The sequence below is a fragment of the Triticum urartu genome, chromosome 1 (assembly GCF_003073215.2).
Source record: "Triticum urartu cultivar G1812 chromosome 1, Tu2.1, whole genome shotgun sequence".
NCBI classification, from domain to species: domain Eukaryota; kingdom Viridiplantae; phylum Streptophyta; class Magnoliopsida; order Poales; family Poaceae; genus Triticum; species Triticum urartu.
In genome coordinates, this window is record NC_053022.1 from 510,447,987 (window position 1) to 510,474,797 (window position 26,811).

The 26,811-nt window shown below is 44.7% G+C and overlaps 3 protein-coding genes across 39 annotated transcripts; 1 reads left to right on the forward strand and 2 right to left on the reverse strand.

Annotated features, from left to right (window-relative positions):
• Window positions 1-2,964: 2,964 nt before the first annotated feature.
• Window positions 2,965-3,900, reverse strand: LOC125537024 (19 kDa globulin-like). The gene has a single exon (XM_048700311.1). The coding sequence runs from the start codon at window positions 3,780-3,782 to the stop codon at window positions 3,093-3,095; it is 690 nt and encodes a 229-aa protein (XP_048556268.1). The 5' UTR covers window positions 3,783-3,900; the 3' UTR covers window positions 2,965-3,092.
• A 1,834-nt stretch (window positions 3,901-5,734) lies between these two features.
• On the forward strand, window positions 5,735-8,380 carry LOC125533008 (putative receptor-like protein kinase At3g47110). Its single transcript, XM_048696821.1, has one exon. It carries the CDS (start codon window positions 5,735-5,737, stop codon window positions 8,321-8,323), a length of 2,589 nt encoding a protein of 862 aa, XP_048552778.1. The 3' UTR covers window positions 8,324-8,380.
• Window positions 8,381-13,361: 4,981 nt separating this feature from the next.
• LOC125523702 lies at window positions 13,362-22,512 on the reverse strand. Of its 37 annotated transcripts, none has more exons than XR_007290382.1 (8): window positions 20,099-21,508; window positions 19,823-19,986; window positions 19,612-19,671; window positions 16,185-16,334; window positions 15,936-15,967; window positions 15,695-15,824; window positions 14,637-14,702; window positions 13,362-14,239 (listed from the first exon to the last, which is right to left on the reverse strand). XR_007290382.1 is itself a non-coding variant. In XM_048688806.1 (7 exons), the coding sequence occupies exons 1-6, from the start codon at window positions 20,136-20,138 to the stop codon at window positions 14,668-14,670; spliced, it is 369 nt and encodes a 122-aa protein (XP_048544763.1). In that variant the 5' UTR covers window positions 20,139-21,536; the 3' UTR covers window positions 13,362-14,239; window positions 14,637-14,667. The 37 variants fall into 37 exon arrangements, 8 of the variants coding, with proteins under 8 accessions (XP_048544763.1, XP_048544757.1, XP_048544785.1 ...); XR_007290391.1 differs by having other exon boundaries at window positions 16,221-16,334; window positions 20,099-21,504; XR_007290432.1 differs by having other exon boundaries at window positions 15,695-15,967; window positions 16,221-16,334; window positions 19,823-19,878; window positions 20,099-21,536.
• Between the last annotated feature and the right edge of the window lie 4,299 nt (window positions 22,513-26,811).

Consider the following 26,811-nt stretch of genomic DNA (forward strand, 5'->3'; position numbering starts at 1 on the left):
CCATTATATCCTCCTCCTATGTTTAACCTCTTATGTTCTTCTATGATCTCCATGTGTTTCTTCCTCGCCCCCGCCCCTCTGCATGTCCATTGTCTTTCCCTGGCCTTTGTAGACGGTGCACTTCTTCTCTCCTTGGCATTATCACTTGCAGGCCATCACTAATACTCCCTTATAACTAGATGTACCCCACATGTTGTCGTGGAAATGTTTTGCAGTATATTTGAATGAAATTTGGTTATATGAAACATTTATATTTGGAGTAATAGTGTGAGAACCAAAACTGAAAACACATATGATTTATTCGGTTTGATTATTGTATATCTGTGAAATTTTATCAAATAAATAGCCTAGTAAAATGAAAATTTTGATGCATGGTTGCTTGTTGAAGTGGACATTTTTCCATGCATGCTACATGCTGAGGTGGCATGCTTGCATGTTGAGGGAAATATGTTATTTAGATATAGAAGATTGCGGCTGTGTAACTGCAACTTTGAGTTGGCTGTTTGTTTCTTGTCGATATTAACAAAACATATAAGAAAACTAAGCTTCATTATCTCTGTTAATTAGTACTCTCTCCGTTCCTAAATATTTGTCTTTCTAGACATTTCAAATGACTACTACATACGGATGTATGTAGACATATTTTAGAATATAGATTCATTCATTTTGTTCCATATGTAGTCACTTGTTGAAATGCCTAGAAAGACAAGTTGTCATTTAAAATGCCTAGAAAGACAAGTATTTAGGAACGGAGGGAATACATCCCTTTGGGCCCATGATTTGCAGGGGGTCTGAATTTCAGCCCATACGCTGGAGGCACCCGAGCAGAACCGCTCAGCCTGAAAAATAAATCTATATGGGATATTCCGGCGTTGCTTTTGAGATCGAACCGGCGACCTCACGCGAGCCTAAATAAACATCGACCACCTCAGCTACATTTTCTATGTGAAGCAAAATGGAATAAATGCTACTGGAATTATATAAGACTCCTTGTCCGCTCGTCGTTTGTAAACCTTTAACTCCATAGTTAGCGTTCTTTTTAGTCTTTTCATGCAGAATGATGATTTGAGGCGTCATGAGGAACAGTTTAGCATACCATCTAAAGAAAGACACCTTAGCTTGGAAGGTATCCTGAAGTGTTTTCCCTTATTGCCTTTATATAGGTAGGTTTTAAGACATTTTTTGATGGAAACGCCATGGGAAAAAATTAAGGCAAATTTTCTAAAATATTTCAAATATAACTTTGATGAAAAAAGGACTAAGAAATTGTACTCGATCATGGATGACGTTTTGGTCATATGTTGCAGTGCATCTCTTTGCCGGACGTTCTTCTAATGGTAGGCCCACTTTTAGAGTTTGGCACAGGGCCCCTAAGTTTGCCGGCCCGGCCCTGACTCCTAATACACATCTTGTGGTTGCTAAATTATGCTTTGTTAACCTTAATCATTGTATCAGCAACAAAAAGAGATAGCCATGAAAGCAAATAAACTGTTGAACAAATAATAAAACAGACAAAAGATAGATTGTCATAATCCACCTCAACAACAAATGCAGACATCCCCACAAGAAAAAACACAAACGTCCTCAATCCTCCAATGCCGCCTTGCCTCTAGGTTTGGTGCAAAAACTTGTGTATATTACTTCTCGTTCCACTCATAACTAATAGAAACTTGTATTAACAACAAAGCATTCATCACCACTAGAGATTGTAATTGTTTGCCCGAGGCGAGGATGCATCAATGGGGAAGCGGATCAACTAGGAAAGAATTCCTGGAAAAAACTAGGAAGGAATCCAAGTGAAGTCATGCATGCAGAAAATTTGGCAATAGTTGTTTATTGTGTCACATAATCCGCCATTTATTAATTGTGTTTAGCATGCAATCAATTCTAAGTATAACTTAATAGTACTAAAAATACAATTATAGTTATACTAAGTGCAGTACAAAATATGTAAAACTTAACAACCGCTATGTCTTAACTACAAGTGAGCAAAAAACAAAATGGTGGGCACTCGCAGAGGAGGCCGGGAGAAACCACCGGAGAACTATGTAAAACTTAATGTTGATGCGGTCTTAATCATTCTCGAGAAGAATGACGCTTCAGGTGTGGTGCTTCATGATAATCATGGCAGGCAAGCAACTGCGTTGTAACCTACATCAACTCGGCTACCATGGTAGAGGCTATCGCCCTCCGAAATAGCCTGGTCCTTGCTGGACAGGTGGGGTGTAACACAATTCTATTGAATTCAAATTCCATGATGTTGCCGGCACGATGAAGAATGGAGGCAATTCAATTGGTGTTGCGTCTGCAATTTACAAAGAATGCTCCTTTCTATGTCAAGGTTTTGTGAATGTCAAATTCGATCATTGTCCTAGGGAAGCCAATCAAATTGCGCATATTTTAGCTTGTAATTCTAATGTTTCTCTTACTAACAGGCGGCAGCTAGCAGGAATCTTCCCTTTTTTATCTTAATGAAATCAGCAACCGATGTAACTTTTACACCTTATGAATAAAGTCACCATGATGGCTTTTCCCTTAAAAAGAAAGTGTCAACGCAAAACTTATTCACTTCAAAATTGTCACCATCCAGTCATTTAGAACATGACATTGTACTATCACTTATAACTACACGCCCTCCCATCCAAAATAAATGTTGTGGTTTTAGTTCAAACTAAAACCACGGTATTTATGTTGAAAAGTTAAAAGCGTGCATTTTTAAGTTCCAAAAAGATTCCTTAATAAAAATGTGATGCACTGAAAATGAAAATGAAATGTGGTGATCCATAATTTCAAATCGTGATGTGCCCTCGACCTGCAAATAAAAGCATTTTCCCATAAGAGTTTTCAAGATTTATTTTGTATTCCTGTGCCGTGTACATGCATACATCAGTGACTTTTTTGGGAGTTTTGTGAATCACGCGTTTTAAATTTTGAAAGTAAAAGAGTTACGGGATACTTAACCGGTTCTGCCGAATAAACTCATTTCATTATTCATTGCCTTTTCATTATCACTGTCATTTCCGCATGAGGATTGTGATTACAGGTCACACTTATTATCAGAGCTCACACATTGCATCGACCAATCAGCTAGCCTAGTAGTAGTACTGGTCGGCGGAGAAGACGCTACACTCCTGGGGCTCGATCCGGCACGCGGTCGGCAGCCGCACCTTCGTCAACCTCACGCGACCGGCCTGCGGCTTCTGCTGCGCCCCCTCGCCGGAGAACCCTTCTCCCTGCTGCCGCTGCGGCCTCTTGTGACAGAGCACCTGTCCTTGCCGCTGGCCACCACGCCCGACGGTCACCCCGTGGTAGCCTCCTCCCTGCTGCTGCTGCTGGCTTCCTCCTGTCTCACTGCCATACTGCCCCCCTTGTACCTCCTGCCGCTGCTCCGGCTCCGTGGACTCGCCGGAACATCCCTGCTCTTGTTGACGCTCCCCCGACGAGCCGTGGCGCCCTTCTCCCAGCGGCGGCATGGACTGCTCGTAGTCCCGCACCATGCCGCGGAGGGCGGCGCAGCGGCACTCGCGGCTGACGCTCTCGAGCTGCCGGCAGCACCGCTCCCTGGCGCCCCACTGCGCCTGAAACAACGGGACGCCGACGGCGCCCTCGCCGGCGCGACCGGTCAGCTGCTGCTCGAGGATCTGCCGGCACGCGAGGAGCGGCTTCTCCCGGACCTCGCCCCGGCACTGCGCGTCCGTGAGGCTCTGCTCGAGCACGCCTTGGGCGGCGGAGACGGACACCAGAGCCGCCAGGAACACCGCGAAGAAGACGAACTTGCCCATATCGAGTCCAGTACGAAATGTGGTTGCGTTTCCGATTGTGGTTTATTTGTTGTGTGGTGAGATGCTGAAGAGATTGAGATTGAAACTGAGACGATCACGTTGCAGTGACAAATTTTGGAGTCTGCTATAAACGATTTCCGGATAATGTCGGATGAGCTGGAAAGTTGCTTTTACTGCCAACAATCTTATCGTGTAAGTATGGATGTAGCACTCAGCATGTAACGTCTTTTGCACTAGTCATGAGTCACGATGATGAGGATCATCTATGGAATTATCCATAATAATAGTTCCTTGAAAAATCTCATCTATGATAATCTTGTTCTGGCTGCATGCATCATTCTGATGCAGAGGCCGGGGATGATCCTCCTTTTAAAAAAATGATAATCTTGTTTGTACTTTGTACACTTTGCAATGAATTTTGAGGGTTTCCTAAATCTGATATAGGAACTATGCAAAGGGTTAATCAATCAGCTTTAGCTGTACTTTTCCTTTGGAGTTTCCCTTGTTTTGAGTGGTATTTCAGGAGGAACTGGCCAACGCTGGGTATCGAAGTTAGAAAGACCACTGTGACCATCTGGATTCTCTCTTCCAAACCAAAATACTTAACTGATAAGACGGGAAGATATGTTAATACTACTCCGGTCACTTCGGTGAGGTGCTGCAACGCTGTCCGACCACTGCCCTATTCAACTTCAGTGTGAAGCCAATAAGAAACTTCCATTGCCGGTAGGGCACTAGCCTGTCTGCCGTGGTCTGCATGCTAGACTGTCGAAATCATCATAAAATTCATGGTCTGCATGCTTGACTGTCTGAAATCATGCTAAATTCCAGTGGAAACTCCCGTGTGCGAAAAGTACAATGCGTGAAGCATGGCAAGACTTGCTCTGGCCGGCGCTTTCTACTTGGTGGATGAGTTTCGGGTTGGCCGGATACAAAGGGTAGTGGTATGTTTACTCCTTTGGCTCTGCAGCTATTGTTCCACCGTGATGTCTGGTTCAAAAGAGTGAAGATGTCACTGTTAGAGTAGAACGAGAGAAGTAATGAAACTGTGTGTCCTTTATTACTAAGATGAGATCTGCTATTTATACAAAGGGAAGAGACACCACTAGGAAGGCGTCTGTTCAGGGAGGTGCCTATTCGACAGGGATCCGACGCAGCAGATGCAACTGCCTGCTGTTAGTAAAAGCAGGGATTATCCCTTAATTATTTATCATTAATTAATCCTAACAGTCACCACAGAGTAGAAAAATTGACAACTGTATTCGATGCTGAAAATGATGACCCTTTTTATCAGTTTACAGATATATGCTGGGGGCAATCTATGGAAGGTCAAAATAATAATGAAAATTTTCTTGTGTTCTTTGTTTTGACAAAATCGGCACAAGATAGTGTTCCATTGCTTTTGTTTGAGACTGGAACTATATGATAGACTAGTGTAAAGCCTGCGCTTCGCTGCAGATATTATTAGGCGATTTTAGTCAGTTTTATTTTCAAATGTTTATATATATAATTTGTATTTTAGCAAGTATAGAGTTACAAAGTTTAAATATTTTTGAAGTGCATAAGAAATTGAGATGTAAAATTTTGCGATAGTATTTCCCTGCCGTCGATGAGTCTCATAGTCTTCTAATTTATTTCGCTTTTGCGATAGTATTTCCCTGCTGTGGGCTACCCTCATAGTCTCCTGATTTTCATTGACTAGTACTCCCTTCGTTCTCAAATACTTGTCTTTCTAGACATTTCAAATGGTTACAACATACGGATATATGTAGTCATATTTTAGAGTGTAGATTTACTCATTTTACTTCGTACGTAGTCATTTGTTGAAATTTCTAGAAAGACAAATATTTGGGAACGGAGGGAGTACATCATAGGTGCATGGTACACAATTGCAGTTCCTACTTGTATGGCGCCCCCAACCAGCAGCTGGTATTGATTTTCTTTGCCTGGCCATGGAGATCAGACGATGGCTCCTCCAGTTTCTTGCCCTTCTCACCATGACCACTGCCCTTCTTTTGAACCCATCCGCTTCCACTTCCAGCTCCATCAGCACCGTCGACGACCTCCCCACTCTCCTATCATTCAAATCCCTCATCACGAAGGATCCCTTGGGCGCACTCTCCTCATGGACAATCAACAGCAGCTCCAACGGCAGTACTCATGGCTTCTGCAGCTGGACCGGCGTGAAATGCAGCAGGACTCACCTGGGCAGTGTCATGGCACCGCGCTTACAAGGTCTTAGCCTCTCCGGGACGGTTTCACCATTTCTTGGGAACCTCTCCCGCCTCCGCGTACTCGATTTGTCCAACAACAAGCTTGAAGGTCAGATCCCTCCTAGCCTTGGTAACTGCTTTGCTCTCCGCAGGCTCAACCTGAGCATGAACTCCCTGTCCGGTGCCATCCCTCCCGCCATGGGAAACCTGTCAAAGCTGCTTGCTATGGGTATTAGCATCAACAATATCTCGGGTACCATTCCTCTTTCGTTTGCAGATCTTGCTACAGTCACCGTGTTAAGTATAACAAGTAACTCTGTGCATGGGCAAATACCACCATGGCTTGGCAATTTGACAGCGCTGAAACGTTTGAGCATGGCTGAGAATATGATGAGCGGCCATGTTCCACCAACTTTGTCTAAGCTTATCAACCTTCAATATCTGACTCTAGCAGTCAATAACCTGCAAGGTTTGACCCCTCCAGTGTTATTTAATATGTCGTCACTTGAGTACCTCAATTTTGGGTCAAACCAACTGTCAGGCTCTCTACCACAAGATATTGGCTCTATGCTTCCTAACCTGACAGTTTTCAGTGTATTCTACAACAAATTTGAAGGCCAGATTCCTGCCTCCTTGTCAAACATATCTGGTCTTGAACTTATCGTTCTCCATGGGAATAGATTTCGGGGACAGATCCCATCAAATATTGGCCAAAATGGATGTTTGATTGCATTTGCAGTAGGGGACAATGAGCTGCAGGCTACAGAGTCAAGGGATTGGGATTTTCTGACCTCCTTGGCTAACTGCAGCCGCCTATTTTCTGTAGGTCTTCAACTGAATAACCTTTCAGGGATTTTGCCAAATAGCATCAGTAATCTGTCGCAAAAACTTGAAACTCTTAAAGCAGGAGGAAACCAAATTGCTGGGCATATACCTACAGGCATAGGAAGATATTACCAACTCACGATGCTTGCGTTTGAGGAAAACCTTTTCACAGGAACCATCCCTTCAGATATAGGAAAGCTATCCAACCTCAAAGCACTATCTCTATCTCAGAATAGATGCCATGGGGAGATTCCATCGTCAATAGGCAACATATCACAACTAAGTCTGCTAACCCTTTCAGCCAACAATTTGGAGGGTAGCATTCCAGCTACTTTTGGCAACCTTACTGAGTTAATCTCCCTGGACCTTTCCTTGAACCTCTTGAGTGGGCAAATCCCAGAAGAAATGATGAGCATTTCCTCCCTGGCTGTATTTCTCAATCTCTCAAACAATTTATTAGATGGACCTATTTCTCCACATGTTGGGCAGCTAATCAATCTTGTAGAAATGGATTTCTCATCAAACAAGTTATCAGGTGCAATCCCAAATACTCTTGGTAGTTGTGTAGAATTGCAATTTCTATACTTACAAGGGAATCTCTTGCATGGAAACATTCCAAAAGAACTCATGGCATTAAGAGGGCTAGAAGAGCTGGATCTCTCTAATAATAACTTATCAGGACCTGTCCCTGAATTTCTTGAGGGCTTCCAGCTTCTGAAGAAGCTAAACCTTTCATTCAATCATCTATCAGGTCCGGTGCCAGATAAGGAGATCTTTTCAAATGCAAGCGCTATATCTCTCACGAGTAATGGCATGCTATGTGGTGGCCCTGTATTCTTTCATTTCCCTACATGCCCATACCCAGCGCCTGATAAACCTGCACGTCACAAACTGATTCACATCTTGGTGTTTACTGTGGCGGGAGCATTCATCCTTCTCTGTGTCAGCATTGCTATACGCTGTTACATTAGGAAGTCAAGAGGTGATGCCCGCCAAGGTCAGGAAAACAGCCCTGAGATGTTTCAGAGGATCTCATACGCTGAGTTGCATTCGGCTACAGATTCATTCTCTGCAGAAAATTTGGTTGGCCGTGGAAGCTTTGGTAGTGTATATAACGGGACTTTTGGTTCTGGTGCACATTTAATTACTGCGGCAGTGAAGGTACTTGATGTCCGACGACAAGGAGCCACAAGGAGCTTCATCTCTGAGTGCAACGCTCTCAAAAGGATTCGACATCGCAAACTAATCAAGGTTATCACAGTGTGTGATAGCTTGGACCACAGTGGCAGCCAATTCATGGCACTTGTGCTAGAGTTCATTCCAAATGGAAGCTTGGACAAATGGTTACACCCGAGCACAGAAGGCGAGTTCCTGACACCAAACCTGATGCAGAGGCTAAACATTGCTCTTGATGTGGCGGAGGCACTGGAATATCTCCATCACCATATTGATCCTCCAATTGTTCACTTGTCAGGACCCCGATTCCAAGTCACATCGATCTAGCCGGTAACACCTTATATCACTTTGCGGTCTCACGCACGGTATTCCCACGGGTGTCGCCTTACCATGGCCCGGGACCGTTTGCGCCTTTTGGCTCACGTATATGATAGTGTCGCTAGCATCCATATGACAGAGAATCCGGGCCGACATGGCTAATCGTGAACCCAAAGCGGCACTAACCTATGGGGACAGGCATACATGAATCACATCGAGTGTGTCGGTCAGCAGCGTGTGAATCCGGGCTGTAGCACTAGGTAACAGGACTCCGGGAACCCGGGCTGTAGCAGGCTAGGCAGGACTCCGGATGTCACCGCGTGACATTTCCCCGAAGGGACAGACAAAGGAACGAAGTGAAACACATGCCGGCCAGTCAAGTGTCCTGAGCAGTAGTGCTGGGCTAGCAGGACTCCGGTAAACCGGGCTGTAGCGGACTACTATAACTCATGGAAGCACTAGACTACATTTCCCCATAAGAAAGGCTGCCAAGGATAAACCACTAGATTGTCGGATCCCACACATACCAAGCATTTCAATCATACACACAATATGCTCGATATGTGTAAATACAACATGGCATCACAACATAACTCTACAACTCAAGTATTTATTCATTAGGCTCCGAGGAGCGAGATATTACAAACATGGGTCTCATGACCCAACAATCATAGCATACAAATCAAAGCACATGCGAAAGCTTAACATGTCTGAGTACAGACATCTACAAATGGAAAAGGCTGAGAAGCCTGACTATCTACCAGATCCTGCCGAGGGCACAAGATCGTAGCTGAGGTATCAAGCTAAACGTCGAAGTCCACGTGAAACTACTAGCGAGACTGAAGTCTCTCTGCAAAACATAAATTAAGCAAATGTGAGTACAAATGTACCCAGCAAGACTTACATCAGAACTATCTACATATGCATCAGTATCAATAAAGGGGGTGGTGGAGTTTAACTGCAGCAAGCCAGCTTTGACTCAGTGGCTAACCTGAACTACGACTGCAAGCAACTCTTTTGAGGTGGCGCACACGAGTCCACATATTCACCATTCAATACACCACTATGGATCCGCTCCCATCTCCCTACGGGAAGGCCATCCATAGCACTCACACTTATCTTGCGAGTTTTAGAGTATTCACTTTCACTTGTCTATGAACTGTTATAGGCAACCCAGAAGTCCATTACCGCGGACACGGCTATTCGAATAGATGATGATAACCCTGCAGGGGTGTACTTCTTCACACACGCTCTCACCACTTACCGTCGTTTACACGACATGTACTCGGCAACCTTCAAGCGGAAGCCCAACGAGGGTGTCGGCCACGGCCTACCTAAACACTCAAGTCTCTAGTCCAGATTTATCGCCTATCCAGGTTCCATCCGCAGGGAGTCCGGCCGAGGTTTTCCACATACGGCCCCGGACGATGTGTACAGGGTTCCGAGACACCAAACGGGCGCCCGGCATGCCCGGCCACGGTGTATCTACCGCATCATAGCCCACCCCTAGGGTCAGCGCTACACACGGCCGCCAACACATATCCTATAAACACCAGAAACTAGTTGCAACTCCTGGACAGAAGACAAGGGTGATCAAGAAGCCGAGAGGGTCCATTGGTTTTGGGCCCAATGCGTGGTAGTAACTGTTTCATGGATCACAAACATAGAACTCGGATCCTAAGGACAGCTTCAATGAGACAACCCACCATGTACTCCTACATGGCCTCTCACTGCTACCTTTACCAAATCGTGTTCACACACTTAGCTCTCAACAGTAGGACATGTTTACACACCTCCGATTCATCCCCGATGAATCAGACCTGACACAACTCTATGCAATAGCAGGCATGACAAACAGGCATGAATGAGTAGGCACATCAGGGCTCAAACAACTCCTACTCCTAGTAGTGGGTTTCATCTATTTACTGTGGCAATGACAGATCATGCAGAGGCTAAGGGGCTCAACTACCGCAGCAAGTAACTGTTGAATCGTTGTTGTCCTAATGCAGTAAAAGAGAGCAGGAGCGAGAGAGTGGGATTGTATCGGAATGAACAAAGGGGTTTTGCTTGCCTGGCACTTCTGAAGATATCATTGGGTCTTCATCAGTGTCAACGATCACAGCGTCGGTACAACGTCTATCGAGAGGGGACAAACACCGGCAACTGAGAAAGAACTCAATCAACACATGACGATATGCAACAATATGATGCATGCTATGACATGGCAATATGAATGTGTTTTGCACTAATGCATCTAGCAACAATTTAGATGAAGTCCATATGGACCAAGGGTTCATATGCAAACTCCATATTTAGCATTTAAAATGCCATTATCATGTTTTCACTTATACAGTGGGTATAAGTTGGTTGAACATGCATGAAAGTAGTATAAATGGATAGATTGGATTTTCTGATAATTTTTCATATATAGATTATTTCATTTGGAGTTACGGTTGAATTTCTATGATTTTTGGAAGTTTTGGACATTTTTTTGAATTAAATAAATCATTTCTGATTTATTTAAAATCCAGAAAGCATTACTGCGTCAGCCTGACATCAGAATGATGTCATGAAGTCAACAGCGTCAGCCCAGGTCAAACCTGACGTTGGGACCCACTGGTCAGTGTCTCAGGCTGGTTTGGGTCTATGACAGGTGGGACCGGTCAATGTTGACTTGACCAAGTCAAAGCTGACACGTGGGGTCCACACCGATTAGCACTAATCTAAACAGAAATTAAACTAATTAATTTTTGGCGCCGGGGCCCACACGGCAGTGGCACTAGGGTGTTAGTTAAGGCATCATTAGAGGCTAATGACATCGCCACGTCGGCTTTGCCGGAGTTAGGCCGCCGGCGATGGCCAGGCGCGGCGGAGGTGCTCGGAGTCGAGCTGTGGTGCTTCGTTCGAAGCTTGGTTGGGCTCTCTGGAAAGCTGGCGCGACGGTGCGTCGGGTGGTGGTGGTTGTCGGGCCTGGGACGGCCGGAATCGACGCCGGCGACGAGCCTTGCGGCTGCCGGAGTTCGGGCGAGGCCAAACTCGTCGTTGCTGTGGCTCTGGAAGAATGGGGCCAGCTCCTACGTGATCTACACGATGCGGTGAGTGTGTTGGACGCGTCGAGCGGACCATTTGGTCGCCGGAGTCGCGTCGGCGGCGAGCGCAGGCGGCGTCGGGTTTGGGCGTAGGCGGTCCGGTGGCTACGGAGACCTACGGGGAAGAAGAGAGGGATGGGCAGGGTCGGAGGCTCACGGCGAGTCGGACGGGGAGGTCAGCGAGCTCGGAGACGGTCCGGAGCAGCCGGGGCGGCAAGGAGGATCTCCGGCGACCGGCGAGGAAGAGGATGACGTTGGCGGCATCACAAGGCTTCCGGCGCCCTCCGCCTTGGTGAGGAGAAGAGGGGAACGAGGCAGGGCTTCTTGGCGCGTCGGCGAGGCGTGGGGTGGCCGGTGGCCGTGGTAGAGCACGGCGGCGCCCTCTGGTGCGCTCGGGAAGAGAGGGAGAGGGAGCCAGAGGAGGGGAAAGAGGTCCAGGGAGAGAGGGGAGAGGACGAGGGGGTCGGGGGGTGTGCGTGGCGGCGACCAGGCAGCCGGGGGGGGGGGGGGGGGGGGGGGGGGGGGGGGGGGGGGGGGGGGGGGGGGGGGGGGGGGGGGGGGGGGGGGGGGGGGGGGGGGGGGGGCACGCAGGCAGGGAGGAGCCAGCGCGGCTCGCCGGCCATCGGGCACGCAGCTGCTTCTCCTCCTGGCAGGAGGAAGAAGACAGTGCTGCCCCTGGTGGGCCGGGCTGGCTTTGGCTAGTAGGCCACTACAGTGGTGGGCTGCACGGTAAGGTACCTCTTTTTTTATATATTTCTTGTTTTCTATTATTCTGCAACTTTGTGGCTTTATTAAAAATACTTAGGCACTTCCAAAAATCACCAAACTGCTCATGCTCACTGTATGGAATGAACCCAACATGAAACATTTCAGTTTGGGATTATTTGGACATTATTTCTTATATAACAGAAATAATTCCAACCCAAATATATTATTGATTTAAATCAAAGGCCCAAATAAATTATTTCTGTGACTCCCAAAATATTGGTTTGAATTTCACCTCATGCCAATATTTTCACAGAATAACAGGAACATTTTCTTGAACTCATTTGATGAGATTTAAATGTTGGTTATTTTTAGAGGTTTTCTGAGGCTTGGAAAATTCCTCAATTTAAATTTCAATTGAATTTAAACATGATGCAGCAACCAAACTAGTCCAAGGCCAGGGTAAAGCTAGGGCTGTGACATCACTGTGATGTTAAACCAAGTAATATTCTTCTTGATGATAACATGGTTGCACATCTTGGTGACTTTGGACTATCAAAGATAATTAGGGCAGATGAAAGCAGGCAATCACTCGCCGATCGAAGTTCCTCGGTTGGAATCAAAGGCACAATTGGGTACCTTGCACCAGGTATGCTGTTTCCTTCTTACTCCACATTTTCAGTAATTGCTTGATAGATATTTATGCAAGGCTTTATTAACATATAGACAAAAGATATGGTAACCTGCATCATATACCAAACATGAATTACAAAATAGAGTAGTAGGTTACATTTGTTCACCAGTTCAGGTACGCATCAACACAATTAGTAGATTGATTACCTCACATTTGTTCCTCTCCCAGCAGCCGCTTGGCTGCACCGTACATTGTTATTGTTGACTTGACAGTCGGTAACATTGTCTTAAAAAATCAGCCAAAGGATTATAAGAAGCTTTAAGCCTCCAATTCTTTTTAGTAATTATAATAAGCTTTAAGCCTCCAAATCGTATGGTTCCATAATAATAAGAAAAAAACTGATTTCTTGTGTAGCTTCTATGCGATCCTCTTGTGGTCACCATATCAAATGAGAATCTAAAAAAAATGTGTATCCATTTACCATAATTTGTTGTGCCGAGAATACAATTAACTACTACTCCCTCTGTCCCATAATGTAAAACGTTTTTCCACACTAGTGTAGTGTCAAAAAGCGTCTTACATTATGGGACGGAGGGAGTATATGTAAACGACTAAGGAATTTGAGTGGAATGAATTATATTTATACCATATACTCCCTCTGTTCTGAAATAGTTGTCGTTGGGGAACTTTTCCGAATAGTTGTCGTTGGGGAACTTTTCCGACCAGGTGAAAACAGGATAAAGTACCAAACTACCCTCAATTTGAAATTCTTGTCGCCGGGGATCTTCGTCTTACTCCATCGCTCCTCCCCTCCGCCAGGCTCCATCCCACTGCTGCAGCTCCGGCGTCCGTCCGCGCTGGCCGCAGCTCCCTCGTCGGCCGCCTTCCTCCGCTCCAATCAAGAGCCCAAACTCGTACGCAGCTCCCTCGCCGTCCGCCACAGCCTCCAGCCGCCCGCGACTCCTGGCCGTCGCGCCGCCCGCGACTCCTGGCCTTCGCGCCGCCCATGCTCCTCCCCGCACCGACCAGCAGCAGCGCCGCCCGTGCTCCTCCTCCTCCTGCCTGAGCCTTCCAGCTCCTCGATTCAGGCACTGGAGCTCCGGATCCGGCCAATTGACCTCCGTCCGTGCTCCTCCCCGCACTGACCAACAGCAGCAGCAGCGCAGCCTGTGCTCCTACTCCTGCCTCAGCCTTCCAGCTCCTCGATTTAGGCACTGGAGCTCCGGATCCGGCCAATTGACCTCCGCCCGTGCTCCTCCCCGCACTGACCAACAGCAGCACTAGCGCTGCCTGTGTTGCTGTTTGAATTGATCAAAATTGTTAATCGCCAAAGAAATTGATCGCCGGAGTTGTACCACTTCTTCTCGCCACAGACTGAAATTGATCAGATGTGGTGATTGACCAGGACGTCTTCTCACCAGTCACAGCAAGCTTGAATTGATAGCCAGAGCAATTTTGAATTGATCAGCAAGGAGCAGCCACTGTCCATCTGTTCACCTGTCAAAACCTAGCAGATCAACAGTAGGAGCAAGGATCAGCAAGGAGCAGCAAGGATCAGTAAGGAGCAGAAAATTGGCAAATTAGCAGATCAACAGTAGGTGAGCTACTCCATTTTTATGTGCTCCATCTGCTACGAGAAATTCAGTGTACTCATGCTTGTAATTGTACTCTTGCAAACAAATTACTCCATGCTAGTACTCCAGATCATGATTAAGAACTCAAGAAAACAATGTTAGTTCTGGCACTAAGTGTGGCTCTGCATCTGTGAGATCACTTCTGGTGTTAGTATTGGGTCATGCAACTTCGGCTAGGATGTTCTTGGTTGCTTAATAACTTAACTAGATAGACATACTTAATGCAAAAAAAAGCAGGCACAAAGATTTCTTATACTAACCGTGTAGGATATGACACCAACACCAAATCCTTCAAGCAATCGTCCCATATACAGGAAAGAAGTGTCCTGTAAAACAAACGCCGACAAGCGCGACAGGTTCAGAAGCAGCAACAGCAAGTGGTGAAACTAAGCCTTTGGAAAATGCACTACTGTCATACTTTTGCGAAGGAGATGGCAAGCCAGCCGATGATGTTAGGAATAGCAGCAATCATACCACCATCCTAGTCCTAATTTTAATTTTGCTCCTAGCTATTCCTAATTTTTAAGTACTCTACAGTAACAGAAAAGGTACTGAATTTTCTTAATTTGATCATACCACCATCTCAATGAATCAATGTTAATTAAAGGAGTACATTTTTTTAATTTTCAGTAGTACAAATTCCAACAACATCATCAGTCCAAAACATTAAGCTATTAACTGAATTTTGTGTGCATAACTGAATTTAACTGAAATTACATCTATCTCTGAAATTAATACCAACTGGTCCTTTGGTCTAAGTGGTGGTAATTCTTGAGTAAGTACATTCTTGACAAAGAGAAGAGAAGAGAGAAAAGATTCATTTATTTTTAAAAGTACTGATGCAAGCAGTAGAGTACACAAAACCTTCATTAGAGTATAAAAAAGTTTATGCAAGCATTAAAGGAACAGTTTCAGTTATTTTAATTAACTGGGAAAGTTCCGGCTAATTTTATTAAAGGAAAAGGTTGAGTTAATTTTAATTAAAATAAAAGAAGAGAAGAGAATAGCAGAGCAAGCAATGCTACTGGTCCAAGCTAATCTGACTGCAAATCATAAACTACTGCAAGCAGCTCCATGAAAAGAAGTACTGCAAGCAGGCTACTCCAACCAGTACTACACTAAGTAATGTCACTTCAAGTAGTACTACACCAACTAATCTCTACTGATGTCATTTAAAGCAGTAATCTCTTCAACTAATCTCTACTGATGTCATTTACAGTATTTTTGTAAACTGAATTTTTTGCCAAGGAAACAAAATTTTATAGCTTCAGGCCTAAGTACAGAATAGCTTCAGGAGCAAAGGAAAAGAAAAACATACCCAAATTTCTGAAGTGTTTCAGGCATCTCCCAACAATCTGGACGGGCAAAAAGGGAGTTCTATTCTCGTCTATGAAATTCATACCAACAATTCTTCCTTCCAAATCAATCAGAAGACCACCAACGAAAATCTGAAGAAAATGGTACCAATGTTAACAAGTACTCATTCAATAAGATCCATACAAAGAATGTGAGCACTTATAGAGCTCAGCATGTCGAAAGAGAAACTGAATGTTGTACACCTCAGCATGTCGTCCCTTTTCGACCAAATTATCTACAGAAACATTGTACATTCAGTTTTCAGGCAAAAATGTTCAGAGATAATTAAGATACAGAAAACTAATTATGGCTGGTAATGTTTCATTAACCTAGGAAACTAATTCTTGCTTTGACAGTAAACGGACAACAATTGACCATAACAATATTGTCATTCTTGCTTTGACAGTAAACAGACAGCAATTGACTAATTCTTGCTTTGACAGTAAACATACAACAATTGACAGTACACAGACTGAATTTATATGTACTTCTTCTTCTTCTTCTTCTTCTTCTTCTTGTACTTCTACTTCTACTTCTACTTCATCTTACATATTCATATCTTCAGGAGAAAATGGATCTCCCAGACCTCAACTTCACTCCACCTGCAGAAGATGTGGATGAAATGGATGAAAATGCAGAAAATGAAATGGAAGGACATGTAGGAGATGATATGGAAGGAGATGCCGGAGAGGGAATGGAAGGAGATGAAATTGTTCAAAATCCAGGTACAGTTACACTTGATCATTTCACCACTTGATCATTCCATCACTTCATCACTTGATCATTTCATTTAATCATTTTTGTTGTATGTCTTGGTGCAGGTGCTGGGCAAGTTGGTAGAAAAAATAAAACCCTCAATGACCAGCAAAAATTTGCTGCTTATGTAGCATTGCATACACTGTGTATGAGTAGAGGAGGCACTTTTAAGAAAACTGATACGCAAGATATTGCAAATTTTTTTGGAGTGGGTGTTTGGAATATACAAAGAATTTGGAGGAAAGCAATATTGCAAATTCACAAGGTCAAGAGGTAGATGTTGCCGATCAGAGAAAAGGAAATTCTGGAAGAAAGCCTAAGGACATTAACCTAGAAAAAACCCTAACAATCCCATTAAATAGGAGGTCTACTATTAGATCACTAGCCTGGCAACTGGGATGTAGCCCTACTACACTTCATAGAAAGTTCATGCTAAATTTGATTAGGAGGCATACAAACTGTGTGAAGCCGGCTTTAAAGGAAAAGAATAAGATGGATAGGATGAATTTTTGTTTGTCGATGCTTGATGAGGCAACAACAGCAACTGCGAGGCCTAAGTTCAAGACTATGCATAACGTTGTCCATATTGACGAGAAGTGGTTTAACATGACAAAGAAGAATAGAAATATTATCTGCTGGATGGGGAGGAAGAGCCTACGAGGCCTATACACGGCAACTGTATTGGCAAGGTGATGTTTTTAACGGCCGTTGCTAGGCCAAGGTGGGACAGCGAAGGAAACGTGACCTTCTCTGGGAAAATCGGTATCTGGCCATTTGTGAAAGAAGTTCCTGCTCAGAGGAGAAGCGACAACAGGCCCAAAGGTACAATAGAGACAAAGTCAATAAAGGTCGACAGAAAAGTGATGAGGGAGTTCCTGATAGAGAAAGTCTTGCCAGCGATACAAGCAGTTTGGCCGGAAAGTGATGCTGGACAGACCATCTACATTCAGCAGGATAATGCTAAGCCCCATATCTTGCCAGATGACCAGGAATTTCTAGCAGCTGTCGCAAAAACTGGACTTGACATTAGATTAGTACAACAGCCTACCAACAGTCCTGATTTGAATGTGCTTGACCTTGGGTTTTTCAACTCGCTGCAATCGCTGACAGATTGTCTGAGTCCTAAAACACTACAAGACCTTATTGCAGGTGTTTTGGAGGAATTTGAAGGCTATGATGTTTACAAGCTCAACAGAATTTTCCTAACTCTAAAAATGTGCATGATTGAGATCATGAATCATGCGGGGGGAAATGGGTATAAAATACCACATGTTAACAAGGAAAGGCTTGAGGGTCTTGGGCAGCTACCTCCAAGACTAACATGCCCGAAAGAGGTTTACACGAATGCCCTATACAACTTAGAGGTAATGGGGAGGGTTCAGTGATGAGGCTTGTTCGGATGCTTGAGATGAGGCTTGTTCGGATGCTTGAGATGAGGCTTGTTCCGATGCTTGACATGAGGCTTGTTCAGATGCTTGAGATGAGGCTTGTTCCAATGCTTGACATGAGGCTTGTTCAGATGCTTGAGATGAGGCTTGTTCCGATTCTTGACATGAGGCTTGTTCAGATGCTTGAGATGAGCTTGTTCAGATGCTTGAGATGAGGCTTGTTCCGATGCTTGACATGAGGCTTGTTCAGATGTGGAGTATGTGTAGTTCCTTGAGATAAGACTTGTGCGGAGTGCATCCCATGTGAAATTACTCCATATGTGTAATACTCCATTTTGTGAGGCTTGTATGTGTAACTCCATTTTGTGATCATTTTTACTCCATATATTTTTTCTCCATTTTGTGAGACTTGTATGTGTAATTCATTTGCTTGTGTGGAGTACTCCATTTAAATGAAAGAGAAGAGAAGAGAGTAGTAGGAGACAAGATGAGTGAATTTAGAGATGAGAAGATAATTTAGAGAAGAAGAGAACAAGCAAAGTAGTAGGAGAGGAAATGAGTGGGAGAGGAGAGGAGTATGGAGGGCACAAGGGAAGTACACTAAACTACAGATGCAAGAAGAGAAAGAGAAGAGAGAAGAAGAGAGAAGAGAAGTCCTGCTGTAACTGAAAAAGTTTCAGTTAAGTAACTGAAAAAATTCAGTTAATGAACTGAAACTTACACCAAACTATTGCTGTCCTACACTAAACTACTGATGTCCTACACTACTGCAAGTGCTATACTACTGCAAGTCTGCAACTGTTAAATTAACAAAAAAAGTTTCATTTAGTTTTACTTAAAGGAAAAGATTCATTTTAAGCTAATGTACCAAGTCAACAGAAGATTCATGACAAGATTAACAGTAGCAGAAGCTTCATGTGCTAAAATCTGAAGCTTCATGTGCAAAATTGCAGAATTTGCAAAACTGAAAATGTGATTCAGAAAATAAATGCCTCATTGCAGAATTTTGGAGCAGACTACTGAAAAGAGAAGAGAAAGAGAAGAGAAGAGAAGCGAAGAGAAGAGAGCGAGAGTAGAGAAGAGAAGAGTAAGAGAAGAGAAGAGAATTCTTCGCACTGCTCCTCTTCCTACTCCAAGAACTACTCCTACTCTTAACAGAAAGAAATTAAGTTAATTAACTTAAAAAAGTTTTTTCAGTTAATTAACAGGAGTAGTTCTAAGGTGCAGAGTAGTTTCAGTTAATTAACAGGAGTAGTTCTAAGGTGCATAGTAGTTCTAAGAACTACTCCTACTCCTAAATTTAATTTACTGAAGAGAAGAGAAGTGAGTAGAATTACTCAAAGCCTTGCTAAACAGCAAATCCTATACTCCAGCACATAAAAGTTCCTACAGAGCAAGCAATTGGCTTTCTTCCAATTAGCTTGATACTCCACAGATTAGGTTGCAGCAAAAATGCACTACAGAGCAAACAATTACTCCAAACAAGCACTATTGATCAGCATCCTACTCCTGAAAACAAGCACTACTTGCACTTACAAATTCGGTGTTAATTACTGTACAGTAACACTGATCATGGGAGTACAAAAGGTTTCAGTTAATTTAAATTAACTGAAAAGGTGTAATTTATTTTCAATTACTGGACAGTGCAATTGAGAGTTTATTTACTGTCATTATTTAAGTTGCGATACAAACTATGTGTGCATCCAAAAGAATTCGGCTATGAGTATCCGCTTACTAAGATTCGGTGCATCTTTTTCCTGAAGTTTAGCCAAGTGTTCTTTTCCTGAATGCTCACCTGCAGCAGCAACATTGCACAAAGAGGCGAATTCAGTCAAGTGCAGAGACGAGTCAGAGGCAAATTCAGTCAACATTTGCACAAAGAACTATTGTCTCATGTAACTAGAGAGGCCAGAGCGCCCTCATCGCCCACCAGGACCAGTCTGTACCTTTGTTTGCACGGGAGTGGTTGTCGTCCGCTTCGGCGAGCATCGCTGCCACGGTCCTGCAGTAGAGCATTCGCATAAGAGCAGAGCAGAGGGCAGCTGCTGCTCCCCATGTTCTCTTCTTCAGTCTTGAAATTGAGAGAGCAAGCAGCAAGAGGGGATGATTGCTGGAATTACCCACAAACGGCAGGCGATTCAGTAGAAATTCGCAGCTGGAGGCTGGCCGAATCGGCTCTGCCCCAAAAAATTTCATGGAGAGAGGGAGAGTAGTGAACTGACCTGGAGCTGGATCTGGACGGAGGAGGTCAGAACTGGCCATGGCGCTCCTCCCTCCGACAGGCTCTCCATCTTCCTCGGCGGCGGCAACGACATGACGAGAGCGAAGAGGACTACACAAAGTAAGAGCGGCCGGCACCACCCCCCTATTCCCGCTGCTCCGGTCCAGCACCACTGCTCCAATCCAGCACTGCCCTCCTCCTCCCGCTGCTCCAACACGGATCGAGCACCGCCGCCCACAGATCGAGCACCCCGGCTGGTAAAAATTTCACCTTTGACCGACGAGGGGGAGACGGGTTGCTAGTTTTAGGGGTGGTGAGGAGCAAGGCTGCGGTGAGGAAGACACCGACGAGAGGGAGAGGGCGGCGACTGGCCGGCGGCGCAAGGGATCTGGGCGGGGAGGAGCGAGTGGTCGGGGAGAGAGTGTTGGCCGGGAGAGAGCGTGTGGTCGGGGAGAGAGCGAGTGCGAGGGCAAAAGGGGAAACGGGAGAAATATCGTAACGTGACAAAAAATGAACTGATAATCCCCGACGACAACTATTTCGGAACAGAGGGAGTAGTTTATAAGAAAGCTAACACAAACCCTTTCTTTTCCTTTCTTTACCAGAGTATGGCACGGGGACAGGAATATCTGTGGAAGGCGACGTGTACAGCTATGGTGTGCTATTGTTGGAGATGCTTACTGGGAGAAGGCCAACTGACCCATTTTTCGGTGATACTACGAATCTACCAAAGTACGTTGAGATGGCATGTCCTGGTAATCTGTTGGATATAATGGACGTCAATATAAGATGCGATCAAGAGCCTCAAGTGACTTTAGAATTGTTCGCTGCTCCAGTTTCAAGACTTGGTCTAGCTTGCTGCAGGGGCTCTGCAAGACAGCGCATAAAGATGGGCGCTGTGGTGAAAGAATTGGGTGCCATAAAACGGATAATCATGGCCAACCAGAATTATGTGTCTTGGTCCACAGTGCAGTAATATTGATTGGACGGACGGCTTGTTCTACTTCTGTTATAGTAATATTAAAACAGCATTAGTTTCTCGTGTATTTTACTTTACCATAGCCGACCGGCACTGTCTGTATCATACACAACTGGCCTGTTCCATGGACTTACAAATTATTGGGCAAGATCTTCTAGCTGTTGGTTCACGGGAATCAATTATGATCAGAGAAAGATCGAAACTGGTTATCTTACACTCAACCATTATATACAGTGGTATTGCATACATTTTTAGTGTATTGTATTCAACAACAACTACGAAATTGTAGGACTAGAACAAGCTAGATTTTGCAGAATAGTCAGAAACATAGATAATAATGTTGATCTTCTTCATGTTAGTTTACAAAATACTCCCTTCGTTTCTTTTTAGTCTGCATATTAGGTTTGGTCAAAGTCAAGCTTTGTAAAGTTTCACTAACTTTATATTAAAAAATATAAACATTGACAATATGAAATCAATATTATCAGATGCACCACAAAATGTATTTTCATACTATATAGTTTTAATATTATAGATGTTCATATTTTTTATATAAATTTGGTCAAACTTTGTGTAGTTTGACTTTGACCAAATCTTATATGCGGAGTAAAAAGAAACGGAGGGAGTACACTCATAACTTTAACTGTATGCATCAGCTACTCCATAACAAAAGAAAGTGTACCAAAATACTACTCCCTCCGTCCCAAAATAAGTGTCTTTTATTTAATACGACTTTAGCATAAACTTGTACTAAATCAAAGACAGTTATTTTGGAACGGAGGGAGTACTTAACCATGGAGTATTAAATTAATCAATATAGATCAGCTCCTATCCCTGTGCTCCTAAATTGCATAAGAACATCTTCATAGGTGTACTTCTCCATGATTTTACTCTTTATGCTGACTATCAAGCTATTGGCTAGAAAATTATCTTCCATCGTATATGTAGCATTGTCTTAATAATCTCAAATTCGAGCAACAACACAGGATGCTTGGTTCTGCTTGGATTAATGTTGGTTTGTTGGCTTCAGACTCACCTCTCTTTCTTTTGTAAGATGCATCAGTGGTTTCCCCCTTGACCAGTTTTGACGGGATCCCCTTAACCATCAATGCCTCCTTTTCGAAACAACAATTTTAATTTAGTACAAGATTCTATGGCCTAATTAGAACTTTCCCCAACTAATTAAGACGAACGAATCTACACTAAAAAGACAGAATCAAGAGAGTTGGACTTCAGCTCACCGGATCTCTGCACGCGGCGCCGGCGTCGCCTGCCCGGCCGCGACGAGACGAGCCCAGGAGCCATGACCAGCCTCTGGCCTCCCAGCTCTTTCCGGGCGCTCGCCACCCCACTCGCCGGCAAGCCCCAGTGACCAGTCCGCCGGTCGCAGGAGTCCACGCCAGACTGAAAATAGTAGAAGACGGCGGCAAGACGGGTTGGTTCTTGTCTGCCAGGCAGAACGTGAGAAGGAGATGGTAAATGGGCCTTGTGCGGCAGATTGGCGGGGCAACGAAGAGGCGGCCGCCCTACTGGGCCGGACCACTGGCGCATACAGCGAAACTAGCGGGCATATGCAGCGAAGCGGGAAACTGGGCACTATATCAAACTGGACTGAGTACTCTAGCGGATCGAACCGACACCTGTAGCGAACCGTCCCGAGTTACTATATCGAAACATGAACATTTTTTAAATTTTGAATGTTACCTAAAAACACGAATATTTCACGAAAATCATGTAGAAATTTTGAAATTCCACACATTTTTTAAAACTTCAAACACTATTTGAATTTTTCTGTATTTTGAAACAGGTCCTTCTTTAAGTTTTCGAATTTTACCCAATTTTGAAAATACGTTCTTCAAATTTGGGGAGATTTTTTTAGTTTGTCAACATTTTTATTTTATTATGGAAAATAAAAAATCAAAAAGTAAGTAAAAAGGAAAGAAAAAAGAAGAAAAATGGAAAGAACTGGGATGCCCAAGTCACTGCTGGAGGACGAATATTTTACGAAAATCACATAGAAATTTTGGAATTCCAAACAATTTTTGAAAACTTCAAACACTAGCTGAATTTTCCGTATTTTTTTCAAAACAGGTCCTTCTTTAAGTTTTTGAATTTTTCCCAATTTTGCAAATATTTTCTTCAAATTTGGGGATATTTTTTTAAAACCCGAGATTTTTTTAATTTGCCAATATTTTTATTTTATTATGGAAATTCAAAAAAACAAAAAGTAAGTAAAAGGAAAGAAAAAGAAAAAAACAAGAAAAATGGAAAGAACAACGATGCCCAATTCACTGGTGGAGGACGAATATTTTACGAAAATGACATAGAAATTTTGGAATTCCGAACATTTTTTGAAAACTTCAAACACTAGTTGAATTTTTCGTAATTTTTTTAAAAAACAGGTCCTTCTTTAAGTTTTCGAATTTTTCCCAATTTTGCAAATATTTTCTTCAAATTTGGGCATATTTTTTGAAAACCCGAGATTTTTTTATTTGCCAAAAAAATTATTTTATTTTGGAAATTCAAAAAAATTAAAAAGTAAGTAAAAAGGAAAGAAAAAGAAAATACAAGAAAAATGGAAAGAACAAGGATGCCCAAGTCACTAGTGGAGGAGATCAGACGTGATGACGCCGCCGAACAAATGCGAGATGAGCAACAGATCCCTGGTGGAATTACAGCGGAGGATCACCGTCTTGGCTCACAGATCCTTTACAGAGAAACCAAACAAGTCAAACTCAACCGAAATAGGATTGTCATGACAAATTTGACGAACAGAAAGAAGACTTTTGATCAAGGAAGGCGAAACAAGAATGTTACGTAGTTGGATGGGAGAGGTGCCAGAAATGAGAGAACCAGAACCAGTGTGTGTGATTGCGAGGTGCTCACCACTGTCGACGATGATGTGAGAGGAGGAGGTGGAGGGAAGGAGGACGTGAAGATTACCGGGGGAATTAGTCATGTGGGAAGCAACACCTGAATCCATGTACCAGTCGGAGGTACTGCGTGAGGAAGACAGCCCGGCGATGGCGTTGTGGAGCACGGCCAGGAGCGAGGCCATGTCCAGGGGGTTGTTGCGGCTGCTGTGCGCCAGGCGGGAAAGTGGTGTAGACCAGCAGTGGGCCGTAGCCAGGAGGAGGTGGTGTGTAACCGCCATAGCCGTATGCACCAGGAACCAACAACAGCATGGCCGGAGCAACAAACATGGCCTACTGATGCGGCGCCCCAGGGCGCTGGTCAAACACGCCGGAGCCTGGAGTGTTGGGGAACGTAGCAATAATTCAAATTTTTCCTACGTGTCACCAAGATCAATCTAGGAGATACTAGCAACGAGAGAGAGGGAGTGCATCTTCATACCCTTGAAGATCGCTAAGCGGAAGCGTTACAAGAACGCGGTTGATGAAGTCGTACTCGCGGCGATTCAAATCGCGGAAGATCCGATCTAGCGCCGAACGGACGGCGCCTCCGCGTTCAACACACGCACATCCCGGGGACGTCTCCTCCTTCTTGATCCAGCAAGGGGAGAGGAGAAGTTGAGGGAGAACTCCAGCAGCATGACGGCATGGTGGCAATGGAGCTCGTGGTTCTCCAGCAGGGCTTCGCCAAGCACTATGTGAAGGAAATATGCCCTAGAGGCAATAATAATGTTATTATTTTATTTCCTTATATCATGATAAATGTTTATTATTCATGCTAGAATTGTATTATCCGGAAACATAATACTTGTGTGAATACATAGACAAACCAAACGTCACTAGTATGCCTCTACTTGACTAGCTCGTTAATCGAAGATGGTTATGTTTCCTAACCATAGACATATGTTGTCATTTGATTAATGGGATCACACCATTAGGAGAATGATGTGATTGACATGACCCATTCCATTAGCTTAGCACCCGATCGTTTAATATGTTGCTATTGCTTTCTTCATGACTTATACATGTTCCTATGACTATGAGATTATGCAACTCTCGTTTGCCGGAGGAACACTTTGTGTGCTACCAAACGTCACAATGTAACTGGGTGATTATAAAGGAGCTCTACAGGTGTCTCCAAAGGTACATGTTGGGTTGGCGTATTTCGAGATTAGGATTTGTCACTCCGATTGTCGGAGAGGTATCTCTGGGCCCTCTCGGTAATGCACATCACATAAGCCTTGCAAGCATTACAACTAATGAGTTAGTTGCAAGATGATGTATTACGAAACGAGTAAAGAGACTTGCCGGTAACGAGATTGAACTAGGTATTGAGATACCGACGATCGAATCTCGGGCAAGTAACATACCGATGACAAAGGGAACAACGTATGTTGTTATGCGGTCTGACCGATAAAGATCTTCGTAGAATATGTGGGAGCCAATATGAGCATCCAGGTTCCGCTATTGGTTATTGACCGGAGACGTGTCTCGGTCATGTCTACATCGTTCTCGAACCCGTAGGGTCCGCACGCTTAAGGTTTTGATGACAGTTATATTATGAGTTTATGCATTTTGATGTACCGAAGTTTGTTCGGAGTCCCGGATGTGATCACGGACATGACGAGGAGTCTCGAAATGGTCGAGACATAAAGATTGATATATTGGAAGCCTATATTTGGATATCGGAAGTGTTCCAGGTGAAATCGGGATTTTACCGGAGTACCGGGAGGTTACCGGAACCCCCCGGGAGGTATATGGGCCTTAGTGGGCTTTAGTGGAAGAGAGGAGAGGTGGCCAGGGCTGGGCCGCGCGCCCCTCCCCCCTAGTCCGAATAGGACAAGGAGAGGGGGGCGGCGCCCCCCCTTCCTTCTCTCTCTCGTCTTTCCCCCTCCCGAATCCTATTCCAACTAGGAAAAGGGGGGAATCCTACTCCCGGTGGGAGTAGGACTCCTTCTGGCGCACCCTCCTCCTGGCCGGCCGCACCTTCTGTAACACCCCGAATGTAACTTTCCAATTTGTACTCCAACTCTTGCCGTTTCTGGCGTTAAGTTATATTTATTTCCTCGGGTTCGGGTCTTTGTCTCCGTGTGTTGTTATCATTGTCATGCATCTCATATCATGTCATCATGTGCATTGCATTTGCATACGTGTTCGTCTCATGCATTCGAGCATTTTCCCCGTTGTCCGTTTTGTATTCCGGCGCTTCGTTCTCCTCCGGCGGTCATTTCTAGCTTTCTTTCGTGCGTGGGGATTAAACATTTCCGGATTGGACCAAGACTTGCCAAGCGGCCTTGGTTTACTACCGGTAGACCACCTGTCAAGTTTCGTACCATTTGGACTTCGTTTGATACTCCAACGGTTAACCGAGGGATCGAAAAGGCCTCGTGTGTGTTGCAGCCCAACACCCCTCCAATTTGGCCTAAAACCCACCTAACTCTGCTCCATCATTTAGAGCGTTCGATCATGATCGCGTGGCCGAAAACCGCACCTCATTTGGACTCTCCTAGCTCCCCCTATGCCTATTTAAACACCCCCCCCGATTTTCGGATCTCCTCCTACCTCCGAAACCCTAAAAAATCGCCCCTCCGCCGTCGGACGTGTCCGTACCCGTCGGACACGCCTGCGCCGCCGCGCCCAACCACCCAGGAGCCGCCATGTGGCCTCCCGCCGCCGCCCACCGTGCGGGCCCGCTCGGCCCGTGGCCGGCCCCCGCGGCCCGAGCCGCCATCAGCCGCCGCCGCCGCAACGCGCCCGGCCCCGCCGCCTCGTTCGCCCGCGCCGCCCCTCTCCTCGCCCGCCGGCCGCCGCCCGCCGGATTCC